Here is a 16,025-nt window from a genome sequence, read left to right as displayed (position 1 = left end):
CTGCAGCCGGCCGCCGGGTGATCAGCTGATCGCTGTCACTTGCCGGCGCCCGGGCATGCCGGCGGGCGGGCGCTCAGCTGAGCGCTGTGACTTGCCGGCGGCCGGGCATGCTGGTGGCCGGTCATTCAGCTGAGCGCTGTCGCTTGCCGACGGCCGGGCGCTCAGCTGAACGTTCGGCCACCGCGAGCCAAAATAAAGTTTGATTTAAAAAAAAAAAAAAAAAAAAAAAAAAAAAAAAAAAAAAAAGCATGCGCAGTGAAATCCAGAGGATTCCGCTGCTCAAAATAACGTTACATGCTGCGTTCCTCCCGCTGGGCGGAAGCAACGGAGCGTCGCCCAGCGGAAGCAACGCAGCTCCTTTTGGTACAATCCGTCAACCATACAAGTCTATGGGAAACAGCGGAATCCGTTAACGGATTCCGCTGTTTCCCAAAAGGGCGGATTGTAACGGAAGGAAAATAACGCAAGTGTGAAAGTACCCTAACGCAAATGTTGTTTATAAACCTATCATAAGCTTCCAAAGACATGACATCATCATATGGGCTATCCCATATTGTTTAAAGGCATAGTACTCTTAGTGTATGTAAACTTTTGACTTTGCACAAAGTATTAAAAATGCCTTAAAACATTCTCTCATTATTCTGGCGTTGGGCAATTTATAAATAATTTTGGTTCCCAATTAACCTAAAACGGGAAAGGTTTATTCTGATTTCATGTCAGATAGTGAGAAAAACCTGCAGATGTGTCTTTTTAGATAGTGGATGTAAAGTTCTGGGTTCAGCTGTATATACTGTAATCTGAATAACACATTAAACTACAAGAAATACTACAGGCTCAGATCCTGGAAATAATGAGGACGCTGTATCTTTAAATGAAATGAAATTATGAATCAGATTGAATAACATTTCCTCTGAACAAACCGTCCCTCATCTGCAGGAAGTGACTCACTCGGGGCAGAGTGGCGCAATAATGCAGCATCAGTAGCAAAGGGAAGGGGGAGATCTTACCGATTACTACCAACGCCCAGTCATCGCATGTCCACAGCATAAATCTAGAAATAATTTCATACCACTTCTATGGCTCAGTGGTTAGCACTGACGTCTTGCAGCACTGGGGTCCCGGGTTCAAATCACACCAAGGACACCATCTGCAAGCAGTTTGCATGTTCTCCTTGTGATTGCCGGGGTTTCCTCCCACACTCCAAAGACACAGTGATAGGGAATTTAGAATGTGAGCCGAAATGGGCACAGTGTTGCCATTGTATGTAAAGCGCTGTGGAATTAATGGCGATATATAAGTGAATTAATATTAGTACTGCCCCAATTATGTTGTGCCTTATGCTCCAGTCACATCCAGAGCTGCAGTCACTATTCTGCTGTTACATCATGTCTTATGCTCCATTACCTCCAGAGCTGCGGTACTATTTTACTGTTACGTTTGTCTTATCCTCCAGAGCTGCGGTCACTATTCTGTTATTACATCATGTCTTTTGCTCCATTACCTACAGAGCTGCAGTCACTATTCTGCTGTTACATCAGGTCTTACCCACCAAAGCTGCGGTCACTATTCTGCTATTACATCATGTCTTATGCTCCATCAACTACAGAGGTCCGGTCAGTATTCTGCTGTTATATCAGGTTTTATCCTCCAGTCACCTCCAGAGCTGCGGTCACTATTCTATTACATAATGTCTTATGCTCCATCACCTATAGAGCTGCGGTCACTATTCTGCTGTTATATTAGGTCTTACTCACCAGAGGTACGGTCACTATTCTGCTATTACATCTTGTCTTATGCTCCAGCAACTACAGAGCTGCAGTCACTATTCTGCTGTTACATCAGGTCTTAGAGCCGTTCCACACATTCGGCATTTTGCCGGATTCAACACACTCCAGTACAGTGTTAATACTGTACAATGGCATTGCGGCAAGCTCCGGTCACATGACAGCATGTGACCGGAGGTTGCCGCGATGCCATTGTACAGTTTTAACATTGTACTGGAGTGCGCCGGATCCGGCAATCCGGCGAAATGCCGAATGTGTGAAATGGCCCTAACCCACCAGAGCTGCGGTCACTATTCTGCTATTACATCATGTCTTATGCTCCATCAACTACAGAGCAACGGTCACGATTTTGCTGTTATATCAGGTCTTACCCACCAGAGCTGTAGTCACTATTCTGCTGTTCCATCATGTCTTATGCTCCAGTCGCATCCAAAGCTGCGGTAACTATTCTGCTGTTATATCAGGTTTTATCCTCCAGTCACCTCTAGAGCTGAGGTCACTATTGTGCTGTTACACTGTGTGTTATCCTCCAGAGCTGCAGTCACTATTCTGCTGTTACACTGTATATTTATCCTCCAGAGCTGCACTCACTATTCTGCTGCTTGATAATGGTGAGCTGCTTTCTTATGTGGTTGGACCACTATATCTCCAGTTCTGCAGCTGGATTTATAACCAGCAGTAAAAGGAAACAACGAGTCAAGTACAAAGTAGCACAAAACTTTATTAGTGCAAGTAACACATATAAACACATAGAATCAGACGGGACCATACATGGCACACGGGGCCATCTCTCCCCACCTTCACCACGTGTCTCAGCTGCCTGTACGTCTCCTGCTCTGCCTCATGTAGGTCGTAGACACAGAGCCGCGCATTGAGGTTCCCCCTCATGCTATGCCGGGACGGTCTTCCCGTTCCCTTAGTGTCATCGCCCACCATTGTAGATGCACTCTCTCTTCCGCTCGCTCACATGTATTCTGCAGGGGTAGATCTCTGCGCCCCCAGCCGTCGCTCTCCCACACTCCAGTCATACCGCGTCCTCTGGATCAGTCGTGCAGTCTTCATGCGCTCAGTTCCTTTAGGGGGTACGCATGATATTTCAACCAGGGGTCCGTGACGCTAGAGCCTCCTGCATCTGCTGCCGGCAGCGGGCGTAGCGCTGCACAATCTGCCGCATGTGCTCTTCTTCCTCCCGCTTGAGAATACGCAGGAAGTTCTGCAGCTCCGGCATGCTGAATGCGTCCCACTACAAAGAGGAGATGGGGGTAAGTGCGCAGAACAGAGGAAGCCACAGAGACAGGAACAGAGGAGAGAGCAGAGTCACAGCTTACATTCACTTCACCAGTCTCGTTCTCCTTCAGGATGAAATTCAGAATCTTCTCACACGGCCCCGAGAGCAAACGCAGCTTCAAGGGCTCCTCGTCATCGGAGAGTCTCCGCATACAGACTGCAAGAAATAGTATCAGTGCCGGACAGATGACATATCAGTGCTGGAGCGTTATAAGAGGGGCTGATATCTGTCACATATAATGTCTGGGGGCTATATCAGTATATCAGTGCTGGAGCGTTATAAGAGGGGCTGATATCTGTCACATATAATGTCTGGGGGCTATATCAGTATATCAGTACTGGAGTGTTATAAGAGGGGCTGATATCTGTCACATATGATGTCTGGGGGCTATATCAGTATATCAGTACTGGAGTGTTATAAGAGGGGCTGATATCTGTCACATATGATGTCTGGGGGTTATATCAGTATATCAGTACTGGAGTGTTATAAGAGGGGCTGATATCTGTCACATATGATGTCTGGGGGTTATATCAGTATATCAGTACTAGAGTGTTATAAGAGGGGCTGATATCAGTCACATATGATGTCTGGGGGTTATATCAGTATATCAGTACTAGAGTGTTATAAGAGGGGCTGATATCTGTCACATATGATGTCTGGGGGCTATATCAGTATATCAGTGCTGGAGCGTTATAAGAGGGGCTGATATCTGTCACATATGATGTCTGGGGGTTATATCAGTATATCAGTACTGGAGTGTTATAAGAAAGGCTGATATCTGTCACATATGATGTCTGGGGGTTATATCAGTATATCAGTACTGGAGTGTTATAAGAGGGGCTGATATCTGTCACATATGATGTCTGGGGGCTATATCAGTGCTGGAGCGTTATAAGAGAGGCTGATATCTGTCACATATGATGTCTGGGGGTTATATCAGTTCTGTAGCATTATAAGAGGGGCTGATATCAGTCACATATGATGTCTGGGGGTTATATCAGTTCTGTAGCATTATAAGAGGGGCTGATATCAGTCACATATGATGTCTGGGGGTTATATCAGTTCTGTAGCATTATAAGAGGGGCTGATATCAGTCACATATGATGTCTGGGGGTTATATCAGTACTGGAGTGTTATAAGAAAGGCTGATATCTGTCACATATAATGTCTGGGGGTTATATCAGTGTTGGAGCAATATAAGAGGGGCTGATATCAGTCACATATAATATCTGGGGTTATATCAGTGCTTGAGCATTATAAGATATCAGTCATATAATATCTGGGTAGTGCTGGAGTGTTATAAGATGGGCTGATATTAGTCACATATCTGAGGTTATATCAGTCCTGGAGAGTTATAAGAGGGGCTATCAGTCACATATGATGTAATGTCTGGAGGTTATATATCAGTACTGGAGCGTTATAAGTGTGGCTGATATCAGTCACATATGATGTGATGTTGCCAGTGCCACTTCTGCTGTGGATAGGGGCAGCTTCTCACCTTGACCATCCTTCTCTGTCCTTTGGAACAAGGCGAATTTCCTGGGATTGTCTAGAACAGTGAATTTCCGCAGGAGAGCCTGGATGACCTCACTAGCCGGGGTGCGGGAGCTGAGGTGCAGGTGCTTGGAGGCGTCCTTGGGGAGGTAGAAGGAGGTTCTGCGTTTCACTTGTTGGGATCGCACGGCTCCTTTTCTCTCATGGTTACAAGTGGGCTTCTTAGCTTCCGGCACTGACACCGGGCGGACGAGCTTCAGCTGAACCTTGATGAATCCAGTGTAGGAGCCATCCTTATTCTGAAAAAGTAGAGACCAGATTCATGAGGACACCTGAGACAAAACTGTGGACAAATGGATCCTGGTATCACGGTGAGCTGAGAACCAGGTTCTGAGACTGGTCCAATAGTCATCGGTCAATTGGTGCTCACCTGTGCAATGTCAGCTGTCACCGGTCATCTAGTCAGCGCCCAGCTCCTGACAGACAGGGTCACCTCGCCTAAACTACCCCCCGATAGTGTGACCTCCATTGACAGTTGGCACTAGCCACCGCACTCTGCCCCTCCAGTCCCCAGTCACTGCTAAGTTTCAACAGGTCGGCACCAGTCACTCCACGGCCCCCTGATCACTGTACATCGATACCCCCGACCGTTGGCACCAGTCACTCCACGGCCCCTGATCACTGCACATCGATACCCCCGACCGTTGGCACCAGTCATCGCGCATCCTTCCACCCCGCTGAGCTCCCACCAGTTGGGAGTGGTGTCTCGCAGGTATCAGCCCAGAAGACGTACCAGGCTCATGAAGAGGTTGCTCTTGATCTTGGAGTTGTAGTCCTTGATCATCTGCTGCGTGGCCTTCGGGCTCAGCGTCAGTGGCTGCTTCTCTGGTTTCTCATCCTATAAAGACACAAGAGATGATGGGAGTTGTGAGCCGCCGTCAATCAGGTGTGGAAATAAGCGGCTGTAAAGCGCCATCAATGCATTTATTAGCGGCGGCTGCGGATCCCCTGACACGGGACGGGTTTTTCTGGTTTTTCGTAGTTTTGGGCGGTGAAGACGGTGGCGTGAGGTTTTTTTTTTACACTCACTGCAGGATGGGTACGACCCTGCCTGTTAATAACCAGCTAGAACGATTAACCCCTTCATTGCTGGTAGGCTATGCGGTTCATTATCTCCTCCTGTGGCTGTGTCATCTGCTCTGACTGCAAAGAATCCTTTCCTATATATAACTGGCTCCATTGACGCCTCTAGGTTTTATGTGACAGATTTAGAATTTTTAGGACAGATTGGCATGTGGCGGGTTTTCTTGGGATGAACAGAGGAGCACGGATGTAAAGATTACCCACACTCCTCCCCTGCATATGCATCCACTCCCATGATGGACAGGTGTCATTTCCTTCTGTACTTTATACCTATATGATACACTGTGAGATATGGATCGACAATAAGACCTATCATAGGCACAAAACCCAGAAAACTCTGTACCCATCCAGGCTTTGGCCGGCGTTACACTGTGACGACACCGCCTCTCTGCCCCCTGTCCTGCATTCTCCGCGGGGTCCTTCTCCCCCTCCTTCCTCTTCTTGCTCACAGTTGCATCAGTCTCTTAGCTGAGGATGATGGGGGTTGGGAGCTGTGGGATGGCGCCAGTCTCTGGAAACCCAGCGCTGACTCTTTACGCCCCGGCTGAGGGTTTAGCTGAAGTGAATGCAGTCATGAGAACCACAAACTCCGGAAACCAAGAGGAAGGAAACCCCAGAAAAAACCCGACACTATACGGCTCACACCCCGGCACTGTATACAGCAGTATACGGCTCACACCCCGGCACTGTATACAGCAGTATACGGCTCACACCCCGGCACTGTATACAGCAGTATACGGCTCACACCCCGGCACTGTATACAGCAGTATACGGCTCACACCCCGGCCCTGTATACAGCAGTATACGGCTCACACCCCGGCACTGTATACAGCAGTATACGGCTCACACCCCGGCACTGTATACAGCAGTATACGGCTCACACCCCGGCACTGTATACAGCAGTATACGGCTCACACCCCGGCACTGTATACAGCAGTATACGGCTCACACCCCGGCACTGTATACAGCAGTATACGGCTCACACCCCGGCACTGTATACAGCAGTATACGGCTCACACCCCGGCACTGTATACATCAGTATACGGCTCACACCCCGGCACTGTATACAGCAGTATACGGCTCACACCCCGGCACTGTATACATCAGTATACGGCTCACACCCCGGCACTGTATGCAGCAGTATACAGCTCACACCCCGGCACTGTATACAGCAGTATACGGCTCACACCCCGGCACTGTATACAGCAGTATACGGCTCACACCCCGGCACTGTATACAGCAGTATACGGCTCACACCCCGGCACTGTATGCAGCAGTATACGGCTCACACCCCGGCACTGTATACAGCAGTATACGGCTCACACCCCGGCACTGTATGCAGCAGTATACGGCTCACACCCCGGCACTGTATACAGCAGTATACGGCTCACACCCCGGCACTGTATACAGCAGTATACGGCTCACACCCCGGCACTGTATACAGCAGTATACGGCTCACACCCCGGCACTGTATACAGCAGTATACGGCTCACACCCCGGCACTGTATACAGCAGTATACAGCTCACACCCCGGCACTGTATACAGCAGTATACAGCTCACACCCCGGCACTGTATACAGCAGTATACAGCTCACACCCCGGCACTGTATACAGCAGTATACGGCTCACACCCCGGCACTGTATACAGCAGTATACGGCTCACACCCCGGAACTGTATACAGCAGTATACGGCTCACACCCCGGCACTGTATGCAGCAGTATACGGCTCACACCCCGGCACTGTATACAGCAGTATACGGCTCACACCCCAGCACTGTATGCAGCAGTATACGGCTCACACCCCGGCACTGTATACAGCAGTATACAGCAGTATACGGCTCACACCCCGGCACTGTATACAGCAGTATACGGCTCACACCCCGGCACTGTATACAGCAGTATACGGCTCACACCCCGGCACTGTATACAGCAGTATACGGCTCACACCCCGGCACTGTATACAGCAGTATACGGCTCACACCCCGGCACTGTATACAGCAGTATACGGCTCACACCCCGGCACTGTATACAGCAGTATACGGCTCACACCCCGGCACTGTATACATCAGTATACGGCTCACACCCCGGCACTGTATGCAGCAGTATACAGCTCACACCCCGGCACTGTATACAGCAGTATACGGCTCACACCCCGGCACTGTATACAGCAGTATACGGCTCACACCCCGGCACTGTATACAGCAGTATACGGCTCACACCCCGGCACTGTATACAGCAGTATACGGCTCATACCCCGGCACTGTATACAGCAGTATACGGCTCACACCCCGGCACTGTATACAGCAGTATACGGCTCACACCCCGGCACTGTATACAGCAGTATACGGCTCACACCCCGGCACTGTATACAGCAGTATACGGCTCACACCCCGGCACTGTATGCAGCAGTATACGGCTCACACCCCGGCACTGTATACAGCTCACACCCCGGCACTGTATGCAGCAGTATACGGCTCACACCCCGGCACTGTATACAGCAGTATACGGCTCACACCCCGGCACTGTATACAGCAGTATACGGCTCACACCCCGGCACTGTATACAGCAGTATACGGCTCACACCCCGGCACTGTATACAGCAGTATACGGCTCACACCCCGGCACTGTATACAGCAGTATACGGCTCACACCCCGGCACTGTATACAGCAGTATACAGCTCACACCCCGGCACTGTATACAGCAGTATACAGCTCACACCCCGGCACTGTATACAGCAGTATACGGCTCACACCCCGGCACTGTATACAGCAGTATACGGCTCACACCCCGGAACTGTATACAGCAGTATACGGCTCACACCCCGGCACTGTATGCAGCAGTATACGGCTCACACCCCGGCACTGTATACAGCAGTATACGGCTCACACCCCAGCACTGTATGCAGCAGTATACGGCTCACACCCCGGCACTGTATACAGCAGTATACAGCAGTATACGGCTCACACCCCGGCACTGTATACAGCAGTATACGGCTCACACCCCGGCACTGTATACAGCAGTATACGGCTCACACCCCGGCACTGTATACAGCAGTATACGGCTCACACCCCGGCACTGTATACAGCAGTATACGGCTCACACCCCGGCACTGTATACAGCAGTATACGGCTCACACCCCGGCACTGTATACAGCAGTATACGGCTCACACCCCACCACTGTATACAGCAGTATACGGCTCACACCTCGGCACTGTATGCAGCAGTATACGGCTCACACCCCGGCACTGTACGCAGCAGTATACGGCTCACACCCCACCACTGTACGCAGCAGTATACGGCTCACACCCCACCACTGTATACAGCAGTATACGGCTCACACCTCGGCACTGTATACAGCAGTATACGGCTCACACCCCGGCACTGTATACAGCAGTATACGGCTCACACCCCGACACTGTATACAGCAGTATACGGCTCACACCCCGGCACTGTATACAGCAGTATACGGCTCACACTCCGGCACTGTATACAGCAGTATACGGCTCACACCCCGGCACTGTATACAGCAGTATACGGCTCACACCCCGGCACTGTATACGGCTCACACCCCGGCACTGTATACAGCAGTATACGGCTCACACCCCGGCACTGTATACAGCAGTATACGGCTCACACCCCGGCACTGTATACAGCAGTATACGGCTCACACCCCGGCACTGTATACAGCTCACACCCCGGCACTGTACACAGCAGTATACGGCTCACACCCCGGCACTGTACACAGCAGTATACAGCTCACACCCCGGCACTGTACACAGCAGTATACGGCTCACACCCCGGCACTGTATACAGCAGTATACGGCTCACACCCCGGCACTGTATACAGCAGTATACGGCTCACACCCCGGCACTGTATACAGCAGTATACGGCTCACACCCCGGCACTGTATACAGCAGTATACGGCTCACACCCCGGCACTGTATACAGCAGTATACGGCTCACACCCCGGCACTGTATACAGCAGTACACGGCTCACACCCCGGCACTGTATACAGCAGTATACGGCTCACACCCCGGCACTGTATACAGCAGTATACGGCTCACACCCCGGCACTGTATACAGCAGTATACGGCTCACACCCCGGCACTGTATACAGCAGTATACGGCTCACACCCCTGCACTGTATACAGCAGTATACGGCTCACACCCCGGCACTGTATACAGCAGTATACGGCTCACACCCCGGCACTGTATGCAGCAGTATACGGCTCACACCCCGGCACTGTATACAGCAGTATACGGCTCACACCCCGGCACTCTATACAGCAGTATACGGCTCACACCCCGGCACTCTATACAGCAGTATACGGCTCACACCCCGGCACTCTATACAGCAGTATACGGCTCACACCCCGGCACTCTATACAGCAGTATACGGCTCACACCCCGGCACTCTATACAGCAGTATACGGCTGGCTCACACCCCGGCACTGTATGCAGCAGTATACGGCTCACACTCCCGCACTGTATGCAGCAGTATACGGCTCACACCTCATACACAGCAGTATACTGTTCACAACCTAGCCCCGTATGTAGCAGTATACAGCTCATAATCTGGGGCCATATGCTGCAGTACGCGGCTCACATCCCCTGTGCACAGTATATGGGCCCTTTTCAGTCCAAACATTCATCAAAATGCACAATTCCTCCTGTTTTGGAGGTGGGAATGAGAATACTTACCCCTTGGGCCCTTGATGCATCAATATGTCTGCCCCTTCCTGATCAGCTGCTCCTCCTGTCACCCCCTGTACCTTGAGCTGTTCCTCCTGTCACCCCCTGCCCCATCAGCTGCGCCACCTGTCACTTATTATCCTCCTCTTGGCCCTTGAGCTGCTCCTCCTGTCCCTTGAGCTGCTCCTCCTGCCCCATCAGCTGCTCCTCCTCTCCTGTCACTGCCTGCCCCATCAGCTGCTCCTCCTGTCACCGCCTGCCCCTTCAGATGCTCCTCCTGTCACCGCCTGCCCCTTCAGCTGCTCCTCCTGTCACCGCCTGCCCCATCAGATGCTCCTCCTGTCATCTCCTGCCCCATCAGATGCTCCTCCTGTCATCTCCTGCCCCATCAGATGCTCCTCCTGTCATCTCCTGCCCCATCAGCTGCTCCTCCTGTCACCGCCTGCCCCTTCAGCTGCTCCTCCTGTCACCGCCTGCCCCTTCAGCTGCTCCTCCTGTCACCGCCTGCCCCATCAGATGCTCCTCCTGTCATCTCCTGCCCCATCAGATGCTCCTCCTGTCATCTCCTGCCCCATCAGATGCTCCTCCTGTCACCTCCTGCCCCATCAGATGCTCCTCCTGTCACCTCCTGCCCCATCAGCTGCTCCTCCTGTCACCGCCTGCCCCATCAGCTGCTCCTCCTGTCACCGCCTGCCCCATCAGCTGCTCCTCCTGTCACCGCCTGCCCCATCAGCTGCTCCTCCTGTCACCGCCTGCCCCATCAGCTGCTCCTCCTGTCACCGCCTGCCCCATCAGCTGCTCCTCCTGTCACCGCCTGCCCCATCAGCTGCTCCTCCTGTCACCGCCTGCCCCATCAGCTGCTCCTCCTGTCACCGCCTGCCCCATCAGCTGCTCCTCCTGTCACCGCCTGCCCCATCAGCTGCTCCTCCTGTCACCGCCTGCCCCTTCAGCTGCTCCTCCTGTCACCGCCTGCCCCTTCAGCTGCTCCTCCTGTCACCGCCTGCCCCTTCAGCTGCTCCTCCTGTCACCGCCTGCCCCTTCAGCTGCTCCTCCTGTCACCGCCTGCCCCTTCAGCTGCTCCTCCTGTCACCGCCTGCCCCTTCAGCTGCTCCTCCTGTCACCGCCTGCCCCTTCAGCTGCTCCTCCTGTCACCGCCTGCCCCTTCAGCTGCTCCTCCTGTCACCGCCTGCCCCTTCAGCTGCTCCTCCTGTCATCTCCTGCCCCATCAGCTGCTCCTCCTGTCATCTCCTGCCCCATCAGCTGCTCCTCCTGTCATCTCCTGCCCCATCAGCTGCTCCTCCTGTCATCTCCTGCCCCTCCTGTCATCTCCTGCCCCATCAGCTGCTCCTCCTGTCATCTCCTGCCCCATCAGCTGCTCCTCCTGTCATCTCCTGCCCCATCAGCTGCTCCTCCTGTCATCTCCTGCCCCTCCTGTCATCTCCTGCCCCATCAGCTGCTCCTCCTGTCACCGCCTGCCCCATCAGCTGCTCCTCCTGTCACCGCCTGCCCCATCAGCTGCTCCTCCTGTCACCGCCTGCCCCATCAGCTGCTCCTCCTGTCACCGCCTGCCCCATCAGCTGCTCCTCCTGTCACCGCCTGCCCCATCAGCTGCTCCTCCTGTCACCGCCTGCCCCTTCAGCTGCTCCTCCTGTCACCGCCTGCCCCTTCAGCTGCTCCTCCTGTCACCGCCTGCCCCTTCAGCTGCTCCTCCTGTCACCGCCTGCCCCTTCAGCTGCTTCTCCTGTCACCGCCTGCCCCTTCAGCTGCTCCTCCTGTCACCGCCTGCCCCTTCAGCTGCTCCTCCTGTCATCTCCTGCCCCATCAGCTGCTCCTCCTGTCATCTCCTGCCCCATCAGCTGCTCCTCCTGTCATCTCCTGCCCCATCAGCTGCTCCTCCTGTCATCTCCTGCCCCATCAGCTGCTCCTCCTGTCATCTCCTGCCCCATCAGCTGCTCCTCCTGTCATCTCCTGCCCCATCAGCTGCTCCTCCTGTCATCTCCTGCCCCATCAGCTGCTCCTCCTGTCATCTCCTGCCCCATCAGCTGCTCCTCCTGTCATCTCCAGCCCCATCAGCTGCTCCTCCTGTCATCTCCAGCCCCATCAGCTGCTCCTCCTGTCATCTCCAGCCCCATCAGCTGCTCCTCCTGTCATCTCCAGCCCCATCAGCTGCTCCTCCTGTCATCTCCTGCCCCATCAGCTGCTCCTCCTGTCATCTCCTGCCCCATCAGCTGCTCCTCCTGTCATCTCCAGCCCCATCAGCTGCTCCTCCTGTCATCTCCAGCCCCATCAGCTGCTCCTCCTGTCATCTCCTGCCCCATCAGCTGCTCCTCCTGTCATCTCCTGCCCCATCAGCTGCTCCTCCTGTCATCTCCTGCCCCATCAGCTGCTCCTCCTGTCATCTCCTGCCCCATCAGCTGCTCCTCCTGTCATCTCCAGCCCCATCAGCTGCTCCTCCTGTCATCTCCAGCCCCATCAGCTGCTCCTCCTGTCATCTCCAGCCCCATCAGCTGCTCCTCCTGTCATCTCCTGCCCCATCAGCTGCTCCTCCTGTCACCGCCTGCCCCATCAGCTGCTCCTCCTGTCACCGCCTGCCCCATCAGCTGCTCCTCCTGTCACCGCCTGCCCCATCAGCTGCTCCTCCTGTCACCGCCTGCCCCTTCAGCTCCTCCTCCTGTCACCGCCTGCCCCTTCAGCTGCTCCTCCTGTCACCGCCTGCCCCTTCAGCTGCTCCTCCTGTCACCGCCTGCCCCTTCAGCTGCTCCTCCTGTCACCGCCTGCCCCTTCAGCTGCTTCTCCTGTCACCGCCTGCCCCTTCAGCTGCTCCTCCTGTCACCGCCTGCCGCATCAGCTGCTCCTCCTGTCATCTCCTGACCCTTCAGCTGCTCCTCCTGTCATCTTCTGACCCTTCAGCTGCTCCTCCTGTCATCTCCTGCCCCATCAGCTGCTCCTCCTGTCATCTCCTGCTCCTCCTGTCATCTCCTGCCCCATCAGCTGCTCCTCCTGTCATCTCCTGCCCCATCAGCTGCTCCTCCTGTCATCTCCTGCCCCATCAGCTGCTCCTCCTGTCATCTCCTGCCCCATCAGCTGCTCCTCCTGTCATCTCCTGCCCCATCAGCTGCTCCTCCTGTCATCTCCTGCCCCATCAGCTGCTCCTCCTGTCATCTCCTGCCCCATCAGCTGCTCCTCCTGTCATCTCCTGCCCCATCAGCTGCTCCTCCTGTCATCTCCTGCCCCATCAGCTGCTCCTCCTGTCATCTCCTGCCCCATCAGCTGCTCCTCCTGTCATCTCCTGCCCCATCAGCTGCTCCTCCTGTCATCTCCTGCCCCATCAGCTGCTCCTCCTGTCATCTCCTGCCCCATCAGCTGCTCCTCCTGTCATCTCCTGCCCCATCAGCTGCTCCTCCTGTCATCTCCTGCCCCATCAGCTGCTCCTCCTGTCATCTCCTGCCCCATCAGCTGCTCCTCCTGTCATCTCCTGCCCCATCAGCTGCTCCTCCTGTCATCTCCTGCCCCATCAGCTGCTCCTCCTGTCATCTCCAGCCCCATCAGCTGCTCCTCCTGTCATCTCCTGCCCCATCAGCTGCACCTCCTGCCCCATCAGCTGCACCTCCTGCCCCATCAGCTGCTCCTCCTGCCCCATCAGCTGCTCCTCCTGCCCCATCAGCTGCTCCTCCTGTCATCTCCTGCCCCATCAGCTGCACCTCCTGCCCCATCAGCTGCACCTCCTGTCATCTCCTGCCCCATCAGCTGCTCCTCCTGTCATCTCCTGCCCCATCAGCTGCTCCTCCTGTCATCTCCTGCTCCTCCTGTCATCTCCTGCCCCATCAGCTGCTCCTCCTGTCATCTCCTGCCCCATCAGCTGCTCCTCCTGTCATCTCCAGCCCCATCAGCTGCTCCTCCTGTCATCTCCAGCCCCATCAGCTGCTCCTCCTGTCATCTCCAGCCCCATCAGCTGCTCCTCCTGTCATCTCCTGCCCCATCAGCTGCTCCTCCTGTGATCTCCAGCCCCATCAGCTGCTCCTCCTGTCATCTCCTGCCCAATCAGCTGCTCCTCCTGTCATCTCCTGCCCCATCAGCTGCTCCTCCTGTCATCTCCTGCCCCATCAGCTGCTCCTCCTGTCATCTCCTGCCCCATCAGCTGCTCCTCCTGTCATCTCCAGCCCCATCAGCTGCTCCTCCTGTCATCTCCAGCCCCATCAGCTGCTCCTCCTGTCATCTCCAGCCCCATCAGCTGCTCCTCCTGTCATCTCCTGCCCCATCAGCTGCTCCTCCTGTCATCTCCTGCCCCATCAGCTGCTCCTCCTGTCATCTCCTGCCCCATCAGCTGCTCCTCCTGTCATCTCCTGCCCCATCAGCTGCTCCTCCTGTCATCTCCTGCCCCATCAGCTGCTCCTCCTGTCAACTCCAGCCCCATCAGCTGCTCCTCCTGTCATCTCCAGCCCCATCAGCTGCTCCTCCTGTCATCTCCAGCCCCATCAGCTGCTCCTCCTGTCATCTCCAGCCCCATCAGCTGCTCCTCCTGTCATCTCCAGCCCCATCAGCTGCTCCTCCTGTCATCTCCTGCCCCATCAGCTGCTCCTCCTGTCATCTCCTGCCCCATCAGCTGCTCCTCCTGTCATCTCCTGCCCCATCAGCTGCTCCTCCTGTCATCTCCTGCCCCATCAGCTGCTCCTCCTGTCATCTCCTGCCCCATCAGCTGCTCCTCCTGTCATCTCCTGCCCCATCAGCTGCTCCTCCTGTCATCTCCTGCACCATCAGCTGCTCCTCCTGCCCCATCAGCTGTTCCTCCTGTCATCTCCTGCCCCATCAGCTGCTCCTCCTGCCCCATCAGCTGCTCCTCCTGTCATCTCCTGCACCATCAGCTGCTCCTCCTGCCCCATCAGCTGCTCCTCCTGTCATCTCCTGCCCCATCAGCTGCTCCTCCTGTCATCTCCTGCCCCATCAGCTGCTCCTCCTGTCATCTCCTGCCCCATCAGCTGCTCCTCCTGTCATCTCCTGCACCATCAGCTGCTCCTCCTGCCCCATCAGCTGCTCCTCCTGTCATCTCCTGCCCCATCAGATGCTCCTCCTGTCATCTCCTGCCCCATCAGATGCTCCTCCTGTCATCTCTTGCCCCATCAGCTGCTCCTCCTGTCATCTCCTGCCCCATCAGCTGCTCCTCCTGCCCCATCAGCTGTTCCTCATGACCCCAGTTCCCGGTTTAGTGCCCATCTCGCCGTTTTGCGGCATTTTTTTGCTCCTGGGCTGTACGCAGCGCCACGCCTTATGTTGGCGCTATCTGAGTTGTGGCCCCCGCAGGGCCCGGCCTTGTGTCTGACCTGGCTCTTGGCCGGGGATCTCCGGGGCAGTATGGAGGTCTTGGCGGTGTAGTAGAGCTCCAGCTCCGGGTCGGACTCCTCCTGGCTGCAGTACCCGCTGCTCGTGGTGCTGCTCCAGCTCCGCTCGAAGGTCGCACTGTCCTTGTCGCCTTTACCCATGGTGGTGCAGATGATGCACAGAGCAAATCGCACGACGTCCTCTCTCCGGCCGAGCGCAGACAGAGTGGAGTCTCCGCGATCTGCCGGGCGGGGCGATGACTTCATCCTCTCCACCCACATCCGCTCCGGATTTCGCCGCTGATC

The 16,025-nt window shown here is 54.9% G+C and overlaps 1 protein-coding gene across 3 annotated transcripts in view; it reads right to left on the bottom strand.

Annotated features, from left to right (window-relative positions):
- Positions 1-2,480: 2,480 nt before the first annotated feature.
- RASSF1 (Ras association domain family member 1) overlaps positions 2,481-16,025 on the bottom strand; it is a 46,274-nt gene continuing 32,729 nt past the window's right edge. Inside the window, exons 1-5 of one of the 3 annotated variants that reach the window (XM_075321667.1) lie at positions 15,723-16,018; positions 5,360-5,464; positions 4,571-4,865; positions 3,113-3,228; positions 2,481-3,027 (exon numbers count right to left, since the gene is read on the bottom strand). In XM_075321667.1, coding sequence (XP_075177782.1) covers positions 2,881-3,027; positions 3,113-3,228; positions 4,571-4,865; positions 5,360-5,464; positions 15,723-16,001 — 942 coding nt within the window. In that variant the 5' untranslated portion in view covers positions 16,002-16,018 and the 3' untranslated portion in view covers positions 2,481-2,880. Of the gene's footprint in view, positions 3,028-3,112; positions 3,229-4,570; positions 4,866-5,359; positions 5,465-10,413; positions 10,517-15,722; positions 16,019-16,025 lie in introns of those variants that run through there. The other 2 variants (XM_075321668.1, XM_075321666.1) reach the window with 2 other exon arrangements.

This window comes from Anomaloglossus baeobatrachus, chromosome 8 (assembly GCF_048569485.1).
Source record: "Anomaloglossus baeobatrachus isolate aAnoBae1 chromosome 8, aAnoBae1.hap1, whole genome shotgun sequence".
Classification (NCBI taxonomy): domain Eukaryota; kingdom Metazoa; phylum Chordata; class Amphibia; order Anura; family Aromobatidae; genus Anomaloglossus; species Anomaloglossus baeobatrachus.
Note: the sequence above shows the minus strand (reverse complement) of the source record. Positions and strands in the feature narration are given on the sequence as shown.